The following is an 18581-nucleotide window of genomic DNA, read 5'->3' as shown; positions in this document are numbered from 1 at the left end:
AAACAGGTAAAATTCCTGTCAATATAGGTGTCTGCCAGGGATGCGTTCTGGCCCCAACCCTATTCACGCTATTTGTGAATGGGGTGGTATCCTTTCTATTGGAAATTAATGCCGACGCTCCCGTCCTGGCGGGGGACAAAGTCCCCGCCTTACTTTTTGCGGACGTTACACTGTTAGTATCCAAAACCCCTGCAGGACTACAGAAATTATAGCATCGGTTTTGCCTTTTTTGCAAATTGAGGGGCTTGGCAATTAACACTTCTAAAACGAAGCTCCTTTATTTTAACCCTAGTAGGTTGGCTAAATCCACCCTCGTACTTGATGGGGCGCCCCTAGAGCGTGTCAAAATGTTTGACTATTTGGGGATTAGAATCTCGGACAAACTGAGATGGCTACCACATATTGATAAAATGGCTTTAAGCTTCAAGCGGGTTGTGGGGGTGATAGGGAGGGAACACAGCGCCTCAACCTCTAGGCCTATTGCCCCTGCCCTTGAGATCTACGCTGCAAGGGCCGTAGGCTGTGCACTATATGGAGACGAACTCTGGGGCTTTGGTAGCGTAGACGTGCTTGTCACAGCAGAAAACAAGTTTTTTAGAGAGCTGACCTTGCTCCCCAGGGAAACCCCCCACTAAGCCACTCGTAAGGGATTTGGGTTGTTGCTCAATTAAGGATTTAATTACTTTGCACCCCCTCCTTTATTGGTCTCGGCTATGGCGCACCCCTGAGCTATCTAGATATGCCGACGGCCTAGGAGAAGTAATCAATCTCCAGGGATCCCATAAGATTGGTTGGCTAGTAAATCTAACAATAATTTACAACAAGGGGTGGTGATGGACAGAGTCTCTGAATTAAGCAGAGTACTCTCACCCAGTCAAGAGATCAGGGCTAGATCCAACACTGTTTTTTAGCTCATTGCACCATCCCAGTTTCAGAACCTGGCTGTATGCAAATTAGTCTGTCCCTGGCCCAGTGCATCATGGGAACAGGGCAGACCAGACTACAAAAGCCAATTCTTACACTGGGAAGGAAACAAGCTTCCGGGGACCGGTTTCTGCCATTTCAGGCGTCTTCGGCCCGGCTTGCTTGAATCCTGATGGTGCAATGAGCAAGGGACTCACATCTGAGTATACCCTTCCACGCTTAGGGTGGACAAAATAATTTACAACAAGGGGTGGTGATGGACAGAGTCTCTGAATTAAGCAGAGTACTCTCACCCAGTCAAGAGATCAGGGCTAGATCCAACACCGTTTTTTAGCTCATTGCACCATCCCAGTTTCAGAACCTGGCTGTATGCAAATTAGTCTGTCCCTGGCCCAGTGCATCATGGGAACAGGGCAGACCAGACTACAAAAGCCAATTCTTACACTGGGAAGGAAACAAGCTTCCGGGGACCGGTTTCTGCCATTTCAGGCGTCTTCGGCCCGGCTTGCTTGAATCCTGATGGTGCAATGAGCAAGGGACTCACATCTGAGTATACCCTTCCACGCTTAGGGTGGACAAAATAATTTACAACAAGGGGTGGTGATGGACAGAGTCTCTGAATTAAGCAGAGTACTCTCACCCAGTCAAGAGATCAGGGCTAGATCCAACACCGTTTTTTAGCTCATTGCACCATCCCAGTTTCAGAACCTGGCTGTATGCAAATTAGTCTGTCCCTGGCCCAGTGCATCATGGGAACAGGGCAGACCAGACTACAAAAGCCAATTCTTACACTGGGAAGGAAACAAGCTTCCGGGGACCGGTTTCTGCCATTTCAGGCGTCTTCGGCCCGGCTTGCTTGAATCCTGATGGTGCAATGAGCAAGGGACTCACATCTGAGTATACCCTTCCACGCTTAGGGTGGACAAAATAATTTACAACAAGGGGTGGTGATGGACAGAGTCTCTGAATTAAGCAGAGTACTCTCACCCAGTCAAGAGATCAGGGCTAGATCCAACACCGTTTTTTAGCTCATTGCACCATCCCAGTTTCAGAACCTGGCTGTATGCAAATTAGTCTGTCCCTGGCCCAGTGCATCATGGGAACAGGGCAGACCAGACTACAAAAGCCAATTCTTACACTGGGAAGGAAACAAGCTTCCGGGGACCGGTTTCTGCCATTTCAGGCGTCTTCGGCCCGGCTTGCTTGAATCCTGATGGTGCAATGAGCAAGGGACTCACATCTGAGTATACCCTTCCACGCTTAGGGTGGACAAAATAATTTACAACAAGGGGTGGTGATGGACAGAGTCTCTGAATTAAGCAGAGTACTCTCACCCAGTCAAGAGATCAGGGCTAGATCCAACACCGTTTTTTAGCTCATTGCACCATCCCAGTTTCAGAACCTGGCTGTATGCAAATTAGTCTGTCCCTGGCCCAGTGCATCATGGGAACAGGGCAGACCAGACTACAAAAGCCAATTCTTACACTGGGAAGGAAACAAGCTTCCGGGGACCGGTTTCTGCCATTTCAGGCGTCTTCGGCCCGGCTTGCTTGAATCCTGATGGTGCAATGAGCAAGGGACTCACATCTGAGTATACCCTTCCACGCTTAGGGTGGACAAAATAATTTACAACAAGGGGTGGTGATGGACAGAGTCTCTGAATTAAGCAGAGTACTCTCACCCAGTCAAGAGATCAGGGCTAGATCCAACACCGTTTTTTAGCTCATTGCACCATCCCAGTTTCAGAACCTGGCTGTATGCAAATTAGTCTGTCCCTGGCCCAGTGCATCATGGGAACAGGGCAGACCAGACTACAAAAGCCAATTCTTACACTGGGAAGGAAACAAGCTTCCGGGGACCGGTTTCTGCCATTTCAGGCGTCTTCGGCCCGGCTTGCTTGAATCCTGATGGTGCAATGAGCAAGGGACTCACATCTGAGTATACCCTTCCACGCTTAGGGTGGACAAAATAATTTACAACAAGGGGTGGTGATGGACAGAGTCTCTGAATTAAGCAGAGTACTCTCACCCAGTCAAGAGATCAGGGCTAGATCCAACACCGTTTTTTAGCTCATTGCACCATCCCAGTTTCAGAACCTGGCTGTATGCAAATTAGTCTGTCCCTGGCCCAGTGCATCATGGGAACAGGGCAGACCAGACTACAAAAGCCAATTCTTACACTGGGAAGGAAACAAGCTTCCGGGGACCGGTTTCTGCCATTTCAGGCGTCTTCGGCCCGGCTTGCTTGAATCCTGATGGTGCAATGAGCAAGGGACTCACATCTGAGTATACCCTTCCACGCTTAGGGTGGACAAAATAATTTACAACAAGGGGTGGTGATGGACAGAGTCTCTGAATTAAGCAGAGTACTCTCACCCAGTCAAGAGATCAGGGCTAGATCCAACACCGTTTTTTAGCTCATTGCACCATCCCAGTTTCAGAACCTGGCTGTATGCAAATTAGTCTGTCCCTGGCCCAGTGCATCATGGGAACAGGGCAGACCAGACTACAAAAGCCAATTCTTACACTGGGAAGGAAACAAGCTTCCGGGGACCGGTTTCTGCCATTTCAGGCGTCTTCGGCCCGGCTTGCTTGAATCCTGATGGTGCAATGAGCAAGGGACTCACATCTGAGTATACCCTTCCACGCTTAGGGTGGACAAAATAATTTACAACAAGGGGTGGTGATGGACAGAGTCTCTGAATTAAGCAGAGTACTCTCACCCAGTCAAGAGATCAGGGCTAGATCCAACACCGTTTTTTAGCTCATTGCACCATCCCAGTTTCAGAACCTGGCTGTATGCAAATTAGTCTGTCCCTGGCCCAGTGCATCATGGGAACAGGGCAGACCAGACTACAAAAGCCAATTCTTACACTGGGAAGGAAACAAGCTTCCGGGGACCGGTTTCTGCCATTTCAGGCGTCTTCGGCCCGGCTTGCTTGAATCCTGATGGTGCAATGAGCAAGGGACTCACATCTGAGTATACCCTTCCACGCTTAGGGTGGACAAAATAATTTACAACAAGGGGTGGTGATGGACAGAGTCTCTGAATTAAGCAGAGTACTCTCACCCAGTCAAGAGATCAGGGCTAGATCCAACACCGTTTTTTAGCTCATTGCACCATCCCAGTTTCAGAACCTGGCTGTATGCAAATTAGTCTGTCCCTGGCCCAGTGCATCATGGGAACAGGGCAGACCAGACTACAAAAGCCAATTCTTACACTGGGAAGGAAACAAGCTTCCGGGGACCGGTTTCTGCCATTTCAGGCGTCTTCGGCCCGGCTTGCTTGAATCCTGATGGTGCAATGAGCAAGGGACTCACATCTGAGTATACCCTTCCACGCTTAGGGTGGACAAAATAATTTACAACAAGGGGTGGTGATGGACAGAGTCTCTGAATTAAGCAGAGTACTCTCACCCAGTCAAGAGATCAGGGCTAGATCCAACACCGTTTTTTAGCTCATTGCACCATCCCAGTTTCAGAACCTGGCTGTATGCAAATTAGTCTGTCCCTGGCCCAGTGCATCATGGGAACAGGGCAGACCAGACTACAAAAGCCAATTCTTACACTGGGAAGGAAACAAGCTTCCGGGGACCGGTTTCTGCCATTTCAGGCGTCTTCGGCCCGGCTTGCTTGAATCCTGATGGTGCAATGAGCAAGGGACTCACATCTGAGTATACCCTTCCACGCTTAGGGTGGACAAAATAATTTACAACAAGGGGTGGTGATGGACAGAGTCTCTGAATTAAGCAGAGTACTCTCACCCAGTCAAGAGATCAGGGCTAGATCCAACACCGTTTTTTAGCTCATTGCACCATCCCAGTTTCAGAACCTGGCTGTATGCAAATTAGTCTGTCCCTGGCCCAGTGCATCATGGGAACAGGGCAGACCAGACTACAAAAGCCAATTCTTACACTGGGAAGGAAACAAGCTTCCGGGGACCGGTTTCTGCCATTTCAGGCGTCTTCGGCCCGGCTTGCTTGAATCCTGATGGTGCAATGAGCAAGGGACTCACATCTGAGTATACCCTTCCACGCTTAGGGTGGACAAAATAATTTACAACAAGGGGTGGTGATGGACAGAGTCTCTGAATTAAGCAGAGTACTCTCACCCAGTCAAGAGATCAGGGCTAGATCCAACACCGTTTTTTAGCTCATTGCACCATCCCAGTTTCAGAACCTGGCTGTATGCAAATTAGTCTGTCCCTGGCCCAGTGCATCATGGGAACAGGGCAGACCAGACTACAAAAGCCAATTCTTACACTGGGAAGGAAACAAGCTTCCGGGGACCGGTTTCTGCCATTTCAGGCGTCTTCGGCCCGGCTTGCTTGAATCCTGATGGTGCAATGAGCAAGGGACTCACATCTGAGTATACCCTTCCACGCTTAGGGTGGACAAAATAATTTACAACAAGGGGTGGTGATGGACAGAGTCTCTGAATTAAGCAGAGTACTCTCACCCAGTCAAGAGATCAGGGCTAGATCCAACACCGTTTTTTAGCTCATTGCACCATCCCAGTTTCAGAACCTGGCTGTATGCAAATTAGTCTGTCCCTGGCCCAGTGCATCAAAAGTTTTTGCAAATTGAGGGGCTTGGCAATTAACACTTCTAAAACGAAGCTCCTTTATTTTAACCCTAGTAGGTTGGCTAAATCCACCCTCGTACTTGATGGGGCGCCCCTAGAGCGTGTCAAAATGTTTGACTATTTGGGGATTAGAATCTCGGACAAACTGAGATGGCTACCACATATTGATAAAATGGCTTTAAGCTTCAAGCGGGTTGTGGGGGTGATAGGGAGGGAACACAGCGCCTCAACCTCTAGGCCTATTGCCCCTGCCCTTGAGATCTACGCTGCAAGGGCCGTAGGCTGTGCACTATATGGAGACGAACTCTGGGGCTTTGGTAGCGTAGACGTGCTTGTCACAGCAGAAAACAAGTTTTTTAGAGAGCTGACCTTGCTCCCCAGGGAAACCCCCCACTAAGCCACTCGTAAGGGATTTGGGTTGTTGCTCAATTAAGGATTTAATTACTTTGCACCCCCTCCTTTATTGGTCTCGGCTATGGCGCACCCCTGAGCTATCTAGATATGCCGACGGCCTAGGAGAAGTAATCAATCTCCAGGGATCCCATAAGATTGGTTGGCTAGTAAATCTAACAAGCATTTGCAATGCAATAGGTCTCGCATTATTTAAGTTTGAGCTATTATTATTGTAAATGGCAATGTTTTTTGCTTTATGCTATAGTTTTCTTATGTACGTAAAAAGCTACATATAAAGTATTTGTTGTTAAAATTATTTATGCAGTATTTAAATTTGTTTGCATAAAAGATTACAAGAATATCTTAGCAAAAAAGTTAAACTTTTTAATGGTAATTGACTAAATGTCCATTTGTACATTTTAATTTCAAATAGGTAAGTGTAAACATCACAAATATATTGTGCAAACAGTGCAAAATATTTTAGCCATAAATATTTTTGTTTTACGAGGTACTTTGTAAGAAAATGATTGTAAAAGGCAAACACTGTAATTAAAATGTAACATATAACAGTACAGTTATGGCTAGTAAACATACATTAGTAGTATAGTATAATTGTAAACAAGATGTAAATAAGACTACAGAAATTAGCATGAATTATCACTTTAATATCAACTTTACAAACATTTTGAAAACACGATCACAGCTGGTAATCATGCATTGGCTTGTTATTACAAGCATTTCATTTTAATAAATATTTCTGATTCCCAAAAACAAATATGACAGTCTCTCAAAATAATGGCTTTTCAGTTTTAGTTGTATCTTTGATCTCCATGTCATCAAGTACTCATGAATATTACTGCCCCATGGACAGAGTCTGGCTTTACATGTCTACATATCAACATCCAATTCCATGAACACCCATCGCATGCCAGGGATGACCATCACCGCTGGTGAAGAGAAGCACAATTGGGTCAAGAATGCCCACAATACGTTGTGGTCCCATTATACCAGGGATGGGCTCAATAATGCCAAAGATGCCAACATCATGCCAAGCATTGCTAGACTAAAAGTGGGAATAATTCTAACAGGGACACCACCAATAAATTAAGAAGGAACACCATTACGCTAAGGCAAGCATTACCGCCTTCGGGTAAAGTCCGCGCTATATAAAAATGCATAAATACATGAATAAAGAAATACCGCCTTCGGGTAAAGTCCGCGCTATATAAAAATGCATAAATACATAAATAAATAAATACCGCCTTCGGGTAAAGTCTGCGCTATATAAAAATGCATAATTAAATAAATAAATACATACCGCAAAACATCCTCGTTACTCTGCCGGCCTGCGACCAGGAAGTCAGGCAGGCCGGCGCGACACCCGGAAACAGGAAGTAGGAGGGCGGGAGCCTACCCCGCCTCCCACGGAAGAGCCGCGATTGGAGCCGTGTTGGGAGCAGGGAGCACCGGAGCAGGCAGGAGCCTACCCTGCGCCCCGGTGCCGAAGGAGGGAAGAAGAGTCCTGCTGCCGGGCCTTGCAGCTGAGGAGAGGAAGCCGGTGAGTGCGTTGCTGAGCGGCGGGCGGGCGGAGGGAGAGGAGCATGTAGGCGCGGGGGGGGCGGCCTGTGTATGTGTGTGTATGTGTGTGCGTGCGTGTGTGTATGTGTCTTGGAGTGCGTGTGTGTGACTGTGGGGGAGGGGGTGTGTGTGTGAGCGAGTGTCTGTCTGCGACGTGTGTGTGTGTGTGTGTGTGTCTGTGTTTGTGTGCATGCATGCATGCGCGGTAGGCTGGGAGGGCGGCGCATGCGCAGTAGGCTGGGAGGGCGGCGCAGGACGGAACGTGCGCGTTCGCGCAGCCAAATCCGACTGCTAAAAATCGTGCCAGTTTTGTGTCCCTCATTCCCCGGCATCAGCCGACTATAAGTCTCCGTCCCTGTTCCAGGGCGAGACCTAAAAAGGCTTCTCTTGGTCACTGGCCTTAAAACCGCTTGGGAGTCAGGGGTCTCAACCAAGGCAGAAACCAAGAGAGCGTCTGGGCATGGATTGATAGTCAGGAGCATAGAGACCCCAATTTAGGCAGATTGACTGACGAGTTCCGCCTGCACAAGCAGGTGCCTCGTCTAGAGCCCTATCTAGATTTTATCCAGAAACCGAGAGATAGGGCCCTTTATATTCAGTTTAGATTGGGCACTCTTCCTGTTCATGAACGTACAAGCAAATGGAAGCCTCCTCATCAAACGTCCCCTAATTGCCCACACTGTGTAGGTGTAGCCGAAAATATTCCACACCTTTTTTTGTATGCCCGGCTTACAGCAAACATAGACGAAAGTGGCTAAGACCCATTTGCCGGTAGCTAGAAATTAGGAATCACTCTACTGCTCTTAGAATTCTCCAAATAGATGCAAATACAACCTTAGCCTGTGGGGTGGCAACATTTCTTAGATGGGCTTGTCTGATAAGACTGAAAGCATTATGATGAATTGGCACTATTATCCATTTTAAAATTTTATCAAAGCTGTTATAGTTTAATACACTTTTACTATTCCATTGTAAAAACGATTGTCAATGTAATTTTCCTTTTTTAACCATAATTATTATGAAATGTGTTTTTAATTGTAAAAATGCTTTTAAGATATTTTATATCGAAATAAAGCTTTGTTGACTATTGACTATAATAATTCATCCACTTATGCACAACTCCCAGTCAGACAACCAAACCATCCACAACCTCACGTACTCTTTCAATCTACTCTTGATTTATACACCGCACTGCCCACTCCTACATTCTATCAGTATAGCCACATGTGTTGGACCTGGGCCTCTTGGCAGGGTCATCCCTAAACTTTTTGCCTTCCTCCAATACTCTCTCTGACCTGTTTTTGTTGGTTTAATGACTCTGGGCACTTTACCACTGCTGACCAGTGCTAATGTGCATATGCTCTCCCTATGTAAAATGTAACTGTGATTGATGTCCATGATTGGTTCATTGGATTTACTGTCAGTCCCCAGTAAAGTGCACCAGGAGTGCCAGGGCTTGTAAATGCCAATACTGCTAGTGGGCCTGCAGCGCTGGTTGCGCCACCCACAGAAGCAGCCTTAAAAATGTGTCTAGGGTCTGCCACTGCAGAACCTGCGTGCAGTCTGGTACTGCCATGCTGGCTGGGGAAGTGCACACACTTGTCAGCCTCTAAACCATCCCTTAACTTCATATTAGTCACCCCTATGGTAGGCCCAAGGTCAGGGTGCATTGTAAGTGTAAGGTAGGACATGCTCTGATGTGTGTGGCATGTCCTAATAGTGAATTACTGCCAAATTCGTTTTTCACTGTTGTAAGGCTACCTGTTCCCTTTAGGCCAGATGGGCTGCTGAAATTATTACACTCTATAATCCCAGCAGGCTCAGGGAACATGGTAGAAATTAATGTTTAGTATGCCTGAACTCAGAATAATAAAATACTTCTTTTAGTAAAGTTTATTTTAATATCCTGTGTTTGCAAATGCTACTTTTAGAAAGTTAGCATTTGCTTGCCTACCCATTTCAGCCCGCCTCTGCTTGGATGTGTATCTGACTGTCTGAGTTGTATGAGTGACAGGGCTGGGAGGTGACAGGTGGTGAATGGCAGGATGACACCTTAGTGGGAGGTGGGAGTTTCCCTGAACTATGCATCAGGCTGTGCTCTGCCACCACAATGCTGGCTCCGCCCCCCCTGGGGAGCGACTGATGACTCAGCCTGCACCTGGCCCAGGAAGGACCGAAGCTTGTCAACAAAGTGCTCCTGGCTGCCCCTGTCCACACAATGCTGGCTCCGCCCCCCTGGGGAGCGGCTGATGTGCCTGTCCTCACACTGAATGCAGAAGCCAGAAGTACCCACCACAAGTGCTCAGGGGCTGGGAGCAGTTATGCAAAGGCCCCCCTGGCCTGTAAGAACAAAAGAAACTGGGTATAAAAGTAGGAGCCCTGCTCCTTGTAAATTAGAATCCTGTTTTACCACGAAGGACCTCTGCCCGACTAGAAGGAGAAGAGACGCTGGGAGGACTGGCCTGCTGCTTGCCTTGCTGAGAAAGGAGAGGAGAAGACTTGCTGAGAAAAGACTTTGCTTCTTTGTGCTTTAAACATTCTCCAAGGGCTTGATTAAGCTTGCCCCCCGACCTGGACCCCAGGACTAGTGGGTCCTTGGTGCTTTTGCTCGTCTTGATTTTCGAGCCGTGTGTGCTTCCCTGCTGGAGCCAGACTGCGCCCCTCATCGCCCCCTCCTAGGGCTGTGGCACTCGGGAGCTTGCCAGCCTCTGCCCTGTGAGAGCCTCGCTCCGACCGGAGTCGCTCTCTGCCCCCAGGCTTGGCTTCCTGCTCCTCTGCCCCTTGCCTGCTACTGGAGTGCCTTGAAGCGCTCTCTCCCCTCCCGCCGGAATTTCCTCCGTGGATTGTGATCCACGCCGGGTCGACAGCTGCACAGTCCGTGCCCTGTGACCCCGCTTCGCAATCCCCGAGGTTTTGCCAGGCCGCGCCGCCCCCGCTGAGGAGACCCCCGCACCGTCGTGCCAAGGGTCGCGGGCCACGCCTGCCTGGCTGCATACGCCCGCTGGCGTCAAGATCCGAGAGTGCCCCCATCGTTGGAGTCGCACCAGCCTGTGCCGACTCTCGCCAAAGAAGAAGTGCGCAGTAAATCACCACCGGGCCCGGGGCCTGCAACTCCTTCTTTCCTCGTCATCGCTCCCTGCCTGGGAGCTGCGCAGAGAAGCCTCCGTGTGCCCGGAGCCCCCACGGGTGAGTAGAGCTGTGTGCTCTGTCAGTACTCCCCATCAGGGACCCCGAGCTCCCCCCTACCTGCTGCACTGCTTGCAGAGCCCTCCCGCACCGCTGGGCCGGCCCGCCTTTAACTCTGTCCTCGAGCCGAGAGGAAGAGCCGGGGCCGGCACAGGCGTGCTCACGCCCGATGCGTGAGAGTTGGTAGGGGCTGTGTCAGTTTCACCCTGGAAGGCGGGAGAGGCGCTGCAAGGCACGCCGAAGGCCCAGGGAGGGTCCCAAAGCCCCAGAACAGAGAGAGACTATCCTTTGAAAGGGGATAACACGGAGAGAACCCTTAAAGAACTGTTTTCTTGAAGTAAAGCAATTGAATTATTTTTGAACAAGCAAACAACCATTGAAAGCTACAACTGAGAACCTTTGCCTATTTACAACCTGTGGTGCTACAAAAACGTTATTTGGTCTTGTGATAAGTCTGTTGAGTTACATATATATATTTTTACATAAAGAAGCATATTTTTATATATTTACAGCCTGGTGTCCATTTGTGGGGGGATTGGTATATTTTTCTGTGTGTGTGATTACAAATGCTTAACTGAATAACGCCTGAAGATTAGCCTTGGCTGCTCACGCCACGCACCTAGAGGGTGAGCAAGGGTAATTCTAAGGGGTCATCCTTCGCCCTGACTTAGAGGAGAGGGTCCCTGCTTGTCACAAGTGTATACTTGCGCCAACCAGAGACCCCCAATTCTAACAGCCACACACCCAACTCGCACACTATATCAACTCACTCATTCCTGCCGTTGGTAACAATTCACACCCTTAATCCCCGCCTCCTCAACCCAAACACTCACCCATTCATCATAACATAGATGCATACACCACATCATTAGACCATTCACACTCCAAATAGGTTTAATATACCCTCTCACATCTGCAAACTGGCACCTTTTAATCCACACACCTACCTACACATCTGCAAACACACCCATCCAGTCACACATACATCAATATACCTTGTCTATTTATTGACAAACCACTATTACGGCTGCACACCATATCAATTCACACGATCCGATCTTCGAAATGATGTATTCATTCACACTACCGATGCATCTACACTACCTACCACTCATCAGCAGTCCCATCAACCATATGCGTATCATACTTGGGGTTTGTACTCATCTATGAAACATTTTAGGAAAATTGTGCAAAGTTACGAGAAATACAGATTTGGCATTTAGCTCTATATTTGAGTGTAGAATGCATCCTCACGTTCATTTTGGACAAAAGAATGCATTTTTTCACCCCCCAAAAAATAGCACCAAAACAAAAGTAGCCACTCGCATTCCAGTTATTTACATTCTCACACCATAATTTGCCTGCAAATGATGTGTATTAATGAGACACAGCGTAATGATATCATTTTAGGAATTTACAATAGCAAGCATATTCTTAAATCCCCAAAATTAAGCAATTATGCTGGGATAATTACAATTTCGCCCAGGCCTAATACATACTCAGTCCTCACCACCTTATTCATGTACACAGCCATTTGATTGCATAGTCCAGCTCAACATCCACAAACTGTATCTTTTCACAAGTACCATCCAACTGAAGATCACTGCCTCCAGCCGCACACAATGTCCAACCACACATTCCATCAGACCTCACCCTAGCACCGAGTTCAATTCACACAAAAACCCTGCCATCCACACAATTTCTGTCTTTAACCCCGATCGATATACAAAACCCATCAAGCCACAGACATCCGTGATTGATCAATTCACGCTACCGACTATTCCACATACATCCCTTTGCAGTCCACTCTACTCTCTGGACACGAGTGGCAGATATGGATATATAAATACCAATAACATAAAATTGCATTTGCACATCCGTCACCCACATCCTGCATTATGCATCTTCCATCCACACACACAATATGTCTGTACAGAGCATTCTGACCAATCAATGCAGAATATTAATCTACCAATGCCATCCACATCCCCAGTCACTGCACAGGTTCTGTCCAACCACACATCCATCCATCCATCCATCCATCCATCACCCCACAGAACTAACTCAGCTCTCTATGACATCATATCTTTGCACATGACTCTGCTCCATGTGGCTCACCTTCCCACTCCATTTCTCTATGCTGCCCCTCACTTCCACAATACTCTTTTGGGCCACCACAATTTCCACTATACTCCCCATCTCTCGTTCTCTAGCTCTGCATGTGCCTTGTCCTCTTCACAGCACTCCTTCATCATTGATTCTTCGCCTTGTCATAGGCCTGATTGCATTACATTTGTTGCCTGTTGAGCATTCTGTCTATTCCAATGGAACATCACCCAAGTAAGTGGATACTCGCTGATTGTCTTTTCCTGAATACATTCAGACCCATCAACCACCCTCTTGTCACAACAGCAATTCCTTTTTACTGTGCTATAAGGTAAAAAACACATTTTTCTTTGTTTGCCCCACTGTAAACCAGTTGTGTTTGTTTCTCACATTAAGGAAATTACCTTTATCTTCTCCATTGGAATAATGACAGACTATCCTGTAGCAAGGGTTGCATCCGCTGTGTGAATAAACAGTTGCCGCCACATTGGGGTTGAAACGCATTGATGCGCATGCTTCCGCCAATGTGGATGATCAAAGCATTTCATAAAGTTTGATTTTACAGTGTGACAGAATGCTTGGCAGTATAAGCCAGTGCACCCCTTACTCTAGGGTAGCCTGATGTAAACTGGATTTACCCTTGTGTGCACATCATGCAGTGTAAGCCGAAATATGCCTTGGAGGAATAGTTTCCCTATACGGATACATCATTTGTATAATAGAAAATTTGCTAACAGTGCATGCTGGACAGGACATGTTTATTGTTGATGCTTCGTAACTTTACCTGAAGTTTATTGTGTCTTCGGTCACACCTTTTGCTTTGAGGGAAACTTGAAATGAGCAAAACCTAAAGGAAGGGAGACCGAGAGACAATGGTGAGAGGCTTCTTCAGCGGTGGACATACATATTTGACTGTTGGGAACAATCAGAGGGCAACTTCAAGAAGCCATCACAGTGTAGCCTGAAGCGATGCACAGGGAGACCACCTTTCGAGAAAAGCCTCGATCTGAACCAAGTGTAACCAGTAATGGAGTCCTCTGAGCACTGCCACCTGCCATGTGTTGTACTGTACAAGAACACGCACAGAACACCGCAGTACTGTGGAACAACGCATATCCTCCAGGGCCCTATTTCCCCTCATGGTTTCTTGACTCTCGTGACACATATTGAGCAACAAAGGGATGAACATTTCACTTCAGTGAGTACCTATATTGACTTCAGGGCACCATTTTAGACACAGAAGATGATTAAATGCCATAAAAGCACTGGGCATGAGCCAATTTTTTTTAAACACCAGGAAAATCCCTCCTAAAGGCACCTAATCATTCAGATATTTGTTCAGATGCCCCCGCTCCAGGTGCAAAAGGTTAAAAGTATTTGAAAATATATTATTAGAGATCCCATCTTGGTGATTTTTCTACCAGGGTCAAAAAGCATTTTTTTAAAGATTTGTAGCAAAAATCGCATGGATTTGCAAATTTCTGGCAACAAACGTTTTTTTTTTAAAAACAAGCGTGGTCTCCAGCGCTTGTTTTCACTTTAGCCCCCAGGTAGGCCAAGTGCCGAGGGCATGAGGGAATTTCATGAAAAAGGGGGGGGGGCTCCTCCTAGGGATTTTTCTAGCACCAGGGACCACCACCTCCCGGAGCTTTATTTAAATATGTGAGGGAGGGCTGCGCGAACTCCCCTCCATTGGATTCATTAAACCCTGGAGACTACCACCTTCCCATGGCTGAATAAATAATGATGTGGGGGACTGCACTGACCCCCCCAGGCCCTGGGGTCCATCACCTCCCCAGGGCCAAATACATATTTAAAACTAGGAGAGGGGGCCATGGGCACCATATACTGCACCGGAGAACCCCACCTTCCCGGGCCTGGCCCGTGGTAAATAAAGAAGGGGGGGCACTCAGTCTCTCTCCTGGAGCCAATAAAGGCCCTGGGGGGCGGCACCCCCCTAGGGCTTGGCCCTGCTTGACAGATAACACTGAAACTTTCCATGCACAATAAGACCCACTGACACAATTATTTTGGAATATTTCTTGGATTGGTACACCGCGTCCAAGATATAAATAAGCAGGTCAAAAAACGCTTTTCCTATCAAAAGTAGGTCATAACTATAACTACCTACTCCCAGCCACTAGTAGATAGATAGATAGATAGACAGACAGACAGACAGACAGACAAAAGAAGGAAAATGTACAATTGAAAACGTAAAACATTCTGTAAATGTGAAGGAATTTGGACGTTGAGGCTAGAAATTAAGTAGGTATCTTCATACTGATTCATGATAGAAGTGCAAGAGCATCAAACAGAATATAGTACAGATGATCAGTGGCCTCAATTGAATTTAGAAAAGATCCAACTTTCCCGTTACAATTTCGATTCTTAAAAATGTTTGTTTGTGAATTAAATAAAATATTTCATTAAATGTATATTTGTTTGATGAATGCTTGTTTCTGTATTTTTGTGTGTGTATAGTTTTGCGGTTCGAATGATCAAAAATGGTTAGAACAGGATCTCCAGCTTCCAGTAATTACTCAACAATGTAGGCCCCCAGCTTCCAATATTAATAATAAGTCAGTTGGGTTCCCCGAGTTCCAGTAATGTATTAAGTGGGGGATTGCAAAAACAGCACAGCCTGAGACCGTGAAAAGCAGTAAATATTGCCAGCATAACTTAAAATAGTGAAACGTCATTTGTAAGACGAGCACAGCCTAAGATAGTGAAAGATTAAAGACCACACAAGCAGAGCCCAAGATGATGAAGAGTGACAGCCAATGGAAGACACCACTGGAGAACTGGAGTACACCTCAAGACAGTAAGGAATGTTGGAAAACAAATGTGCAACCAAGACAGATCCAAGCGATGAACAATGCAAAGAAAGCCCAAGACAGTGAGCAGGAATGGACATCTCAAGACGGACTGATACCTGACCAGAGCCTGAGACCATACACACCAATGGACAACTCAAGCACAGCCTGACATACCATGGAGCATTGTTGACTCAGCAATAGCAAGAGAGGTTCAGAGTAGGCCATGGAAGCAGCATGGCCTAAAAGGTGAACAGAGAAGTCATCAGATGATATCAAACTGCCATACCGTTTTGTAGCCTTTTCTCGATCCTTGTTCGGAAACACAAGAAATTTGGAATATCCATTTTTGAAAAAGATTTCAAGAGCAATGTCCTGAAAGACAGTAGACATTATTACTTAGAGCAGAATATGTGTTACTTCATCAGCTGTTCTAAGTGTATATAATCACTGATCTCAATTAGCTCTGCAAACTTCAATAGATATATTACACTGTCACGTCATCCTATCACTCTACAAAAGGTCACCATTACTGACCTCTTCTTTTTTTTTTACACAGCAGCATCACTAGATTTATGTATTACTTGTTTTTCTTTTGTCATGCATAAATAAATATTTTATTGACTAATATTTTTTTTCCACGTTGGACTGAAATAATGTGGTCTTGCCTTCCTATAGCTACATAAACATTGTCATTGAAAAAAAAATACAGCCTTGGTTGACTTTCCTTTCCTAGATGTGAACCTGCAAATGTCTTCCGCAAAGGGCAGCTACATAAGGTGGCATGTTGCGAAAACATTTAGCAACTAGTCAGTACACTCAGCAGTGCGGGTAGGGGCAAGCGCACCTTTACACTTGCATTGTTCCTATAGTTTTGTGTGAGACAGGCCAACTCATTTCCCTTCCAGCACGCTCAATTCTTTGAAAGTAGAGTACAATGGATAATTGTGCTTATACAAACTAAAGGAGTGCGTGACACATCATTCAAATTCACGTTACAAAAACAAGCATAACTGCTTCTCAAAATTAATTCTGAGCTGTGAATGAGACATGAATGGCACAACATTTTCAACAGGTCACGCACAGCTCATCCTGCTAAAAAAAAGTGATAGCATTTGATTAATACAGCGAAGAGCTGACATTAAATAACATTCCCATAAATGGATCAATTGTGTGTTTCTTCACTTTCTCACTTTTGTATTTATCTTGTCCACATGTTTCAGGGTGATGCTTTGTTGTTTTTATTTTCTTCTAATATTGCTGGCTTTTGTCCCTATATTCCCATCATATTCCTTTTGCTCTAATCTACAGGTAATGAATGATCTATGAGTCCAACATAAGGTGGAACTTCACGAAAGTTGACCTGAACCCTGAACCCAGAACCCGGTCTATATGTCAATATCTAGGAAGGACTGATGAATAAATTACAACTTTTACAGAACGCAGCGGCCAGATTGCTTACTGCCACTCCAAAACAAGCCTCCATCTCAGCTGAGATCAGAAGGCTTTACTGGTTGCTGGTGCGAGAACGGGTGCAGTTTAAGGCTCTGTATACACTACATAAAGCCCTTACTAGAACCAGGCCTAACCATCTCAAAATGCAATTCCAATGGTATATACCAACTAGATGTCTACCCTCTTCAGAGGCTAAACTGGTGTCGGTGCCTTTTGCTAAAAAAGCCAATTGGGGTGGAAGAAGTTTTGTGGTTGGTGCAGCCAAGGCATGGAATGGCCTCCCACTGAATCTTAGAGCCTTGCCAAGCCTGCTTGCCTTTAGAAAGGCGTTGAAGACTTGGCTCTTTACTGTCTAGTCTCAGGTTTTGTTTTAGGACTTCATGCAGCGCCAGGACACCTTCGGGTAGCAGTTCGCGCTTTAGAAATGTCAATAATATTAACATAACAACCTTCTGTGCATTATAGTATGAAACACCGCAGCTGCCCTGCATTTCTTTAAATATCGAAAAAGGCCGTATTTCAATGAGATCCCTTTTTCCTGGAATTCAACCAACCAATTAAGTGTACTGTGATTCCTGTTGTTTAAAGTAAATTCTTCTCTTGGTGCCTGAATTCTGACTTCACTGCTATTGCCAGAGGTGATGTCCCAGAGAAAAGGTTTTGCAGCAAGACCAGATCCCGCATGAACCAACGTTGCAACATCTTTTTAAAATTAACAAACTGGTTTCCTCTCCTGAATTCCCTTCTGGCGCCTCCTACTTGCTCCTGCCCACGTTGAGCATTTGCCAATGCCACTTTATGATTTTGCAGATATCTAGTTCTATCCCAAATTATTTCTTATCTTTAAAATATTCCTGCTTTCAGTGAGCTATATCGCACGACTATCACGGTCATAAATATCGATGTAGAATAACACTGCATCCACATAATCGACCTAATACTACAATTTAAGGAGCATATATAACATTACAGTTCTTCACTCTACTCATACTTACATGGGTGGTATGTGATAAAAGGAATAGTAATTATATATTTACATTGCAACACAGAGGCATGCTAATGTGGCGGATGCAATGATATTGTAATAGGATGTACCTAATGAGATAAAGTGACCTCCTCATATTTCAGTCTGTGTGTATATTCAGCACCTCCTTTCTCTTTGCTTCAAGTGCCCCACCTGCCAAACTAAAAGCTTGCTTGTGTCTATTATCTGCGTCTCTATATCCACCTTCCTGCTTGTACCTATTTATCTACTTCAATTGAAAGAGTTCTTGTCAAGAGCACCTTCCAGCATTCTCTCTTCCTGCAGTCACTCTACATACCATGTTCAAAGTAATTTTTGTCTTTATTCTCAACTTCACTCATGCCTGGGCTGTTTTTGCCAGAATTTCCTGTCCTATGTCAGCTGGGTCTTGCCTGTTTCTTCCCACTGCATGCTTGGCAGTTCCAGCTCCAACTTTTTCATCTACAGCTGGGCACCACATGTTTTTATCTTCTACTTGTCAGCAGGACACTTTCTGTGCAACCTAATTCCTTCTTCAAC

The 18581-nt window shown here is 45.9% G+C and overlaps 1 protein-coding gene across 2 annotated transcripts in view; it reads right to left on the bottom strand.

Moving 5' to 3' along the window:
• Positions 1 to 18581, bottom strand: part of WDFY4 (WDFY family member 4) — a 1018342-nt gene that overhangs the window by 243516 nt on the left and 756245 nt on the right. For both annotated transcript variants that reach the window (XM_078642707.1, XM_078642708.1), the window contains 2 exons: positions 15873 to 15958; positions 13555 to 13617 (listed from right to left, as the gene is read on the bottom strand). In XM_078642707.1, the coding sequence (XP_078498833.1) occupies positions 13555 to 13617; positions 15873 to 15958 (149 nt within the window). The remainder of the gene's footprint in view (positions 1 to 13554; positions 13618 to 15872; positions 15959 to 18581) is intronic.

The sequence above is a fragment of the Lissotriton helveticus genome, chromosome 5_1, assembly GCF_964261635.1.
Source record: "Lissotriton helveticus chromosome 5_1, aLisHel1.1, whole genome shotgun sequence".
Taxonomy (NCBI): domain Eukaryota; kingdom Metazoa; phylum Chordata; class Amphibia; order Caudata; family Salamandridae; genus Lissotriton; species Lissotriton helveticus.
This window is presented reverse-complemented; position numbering and strand designations above follow the sequence as displayed.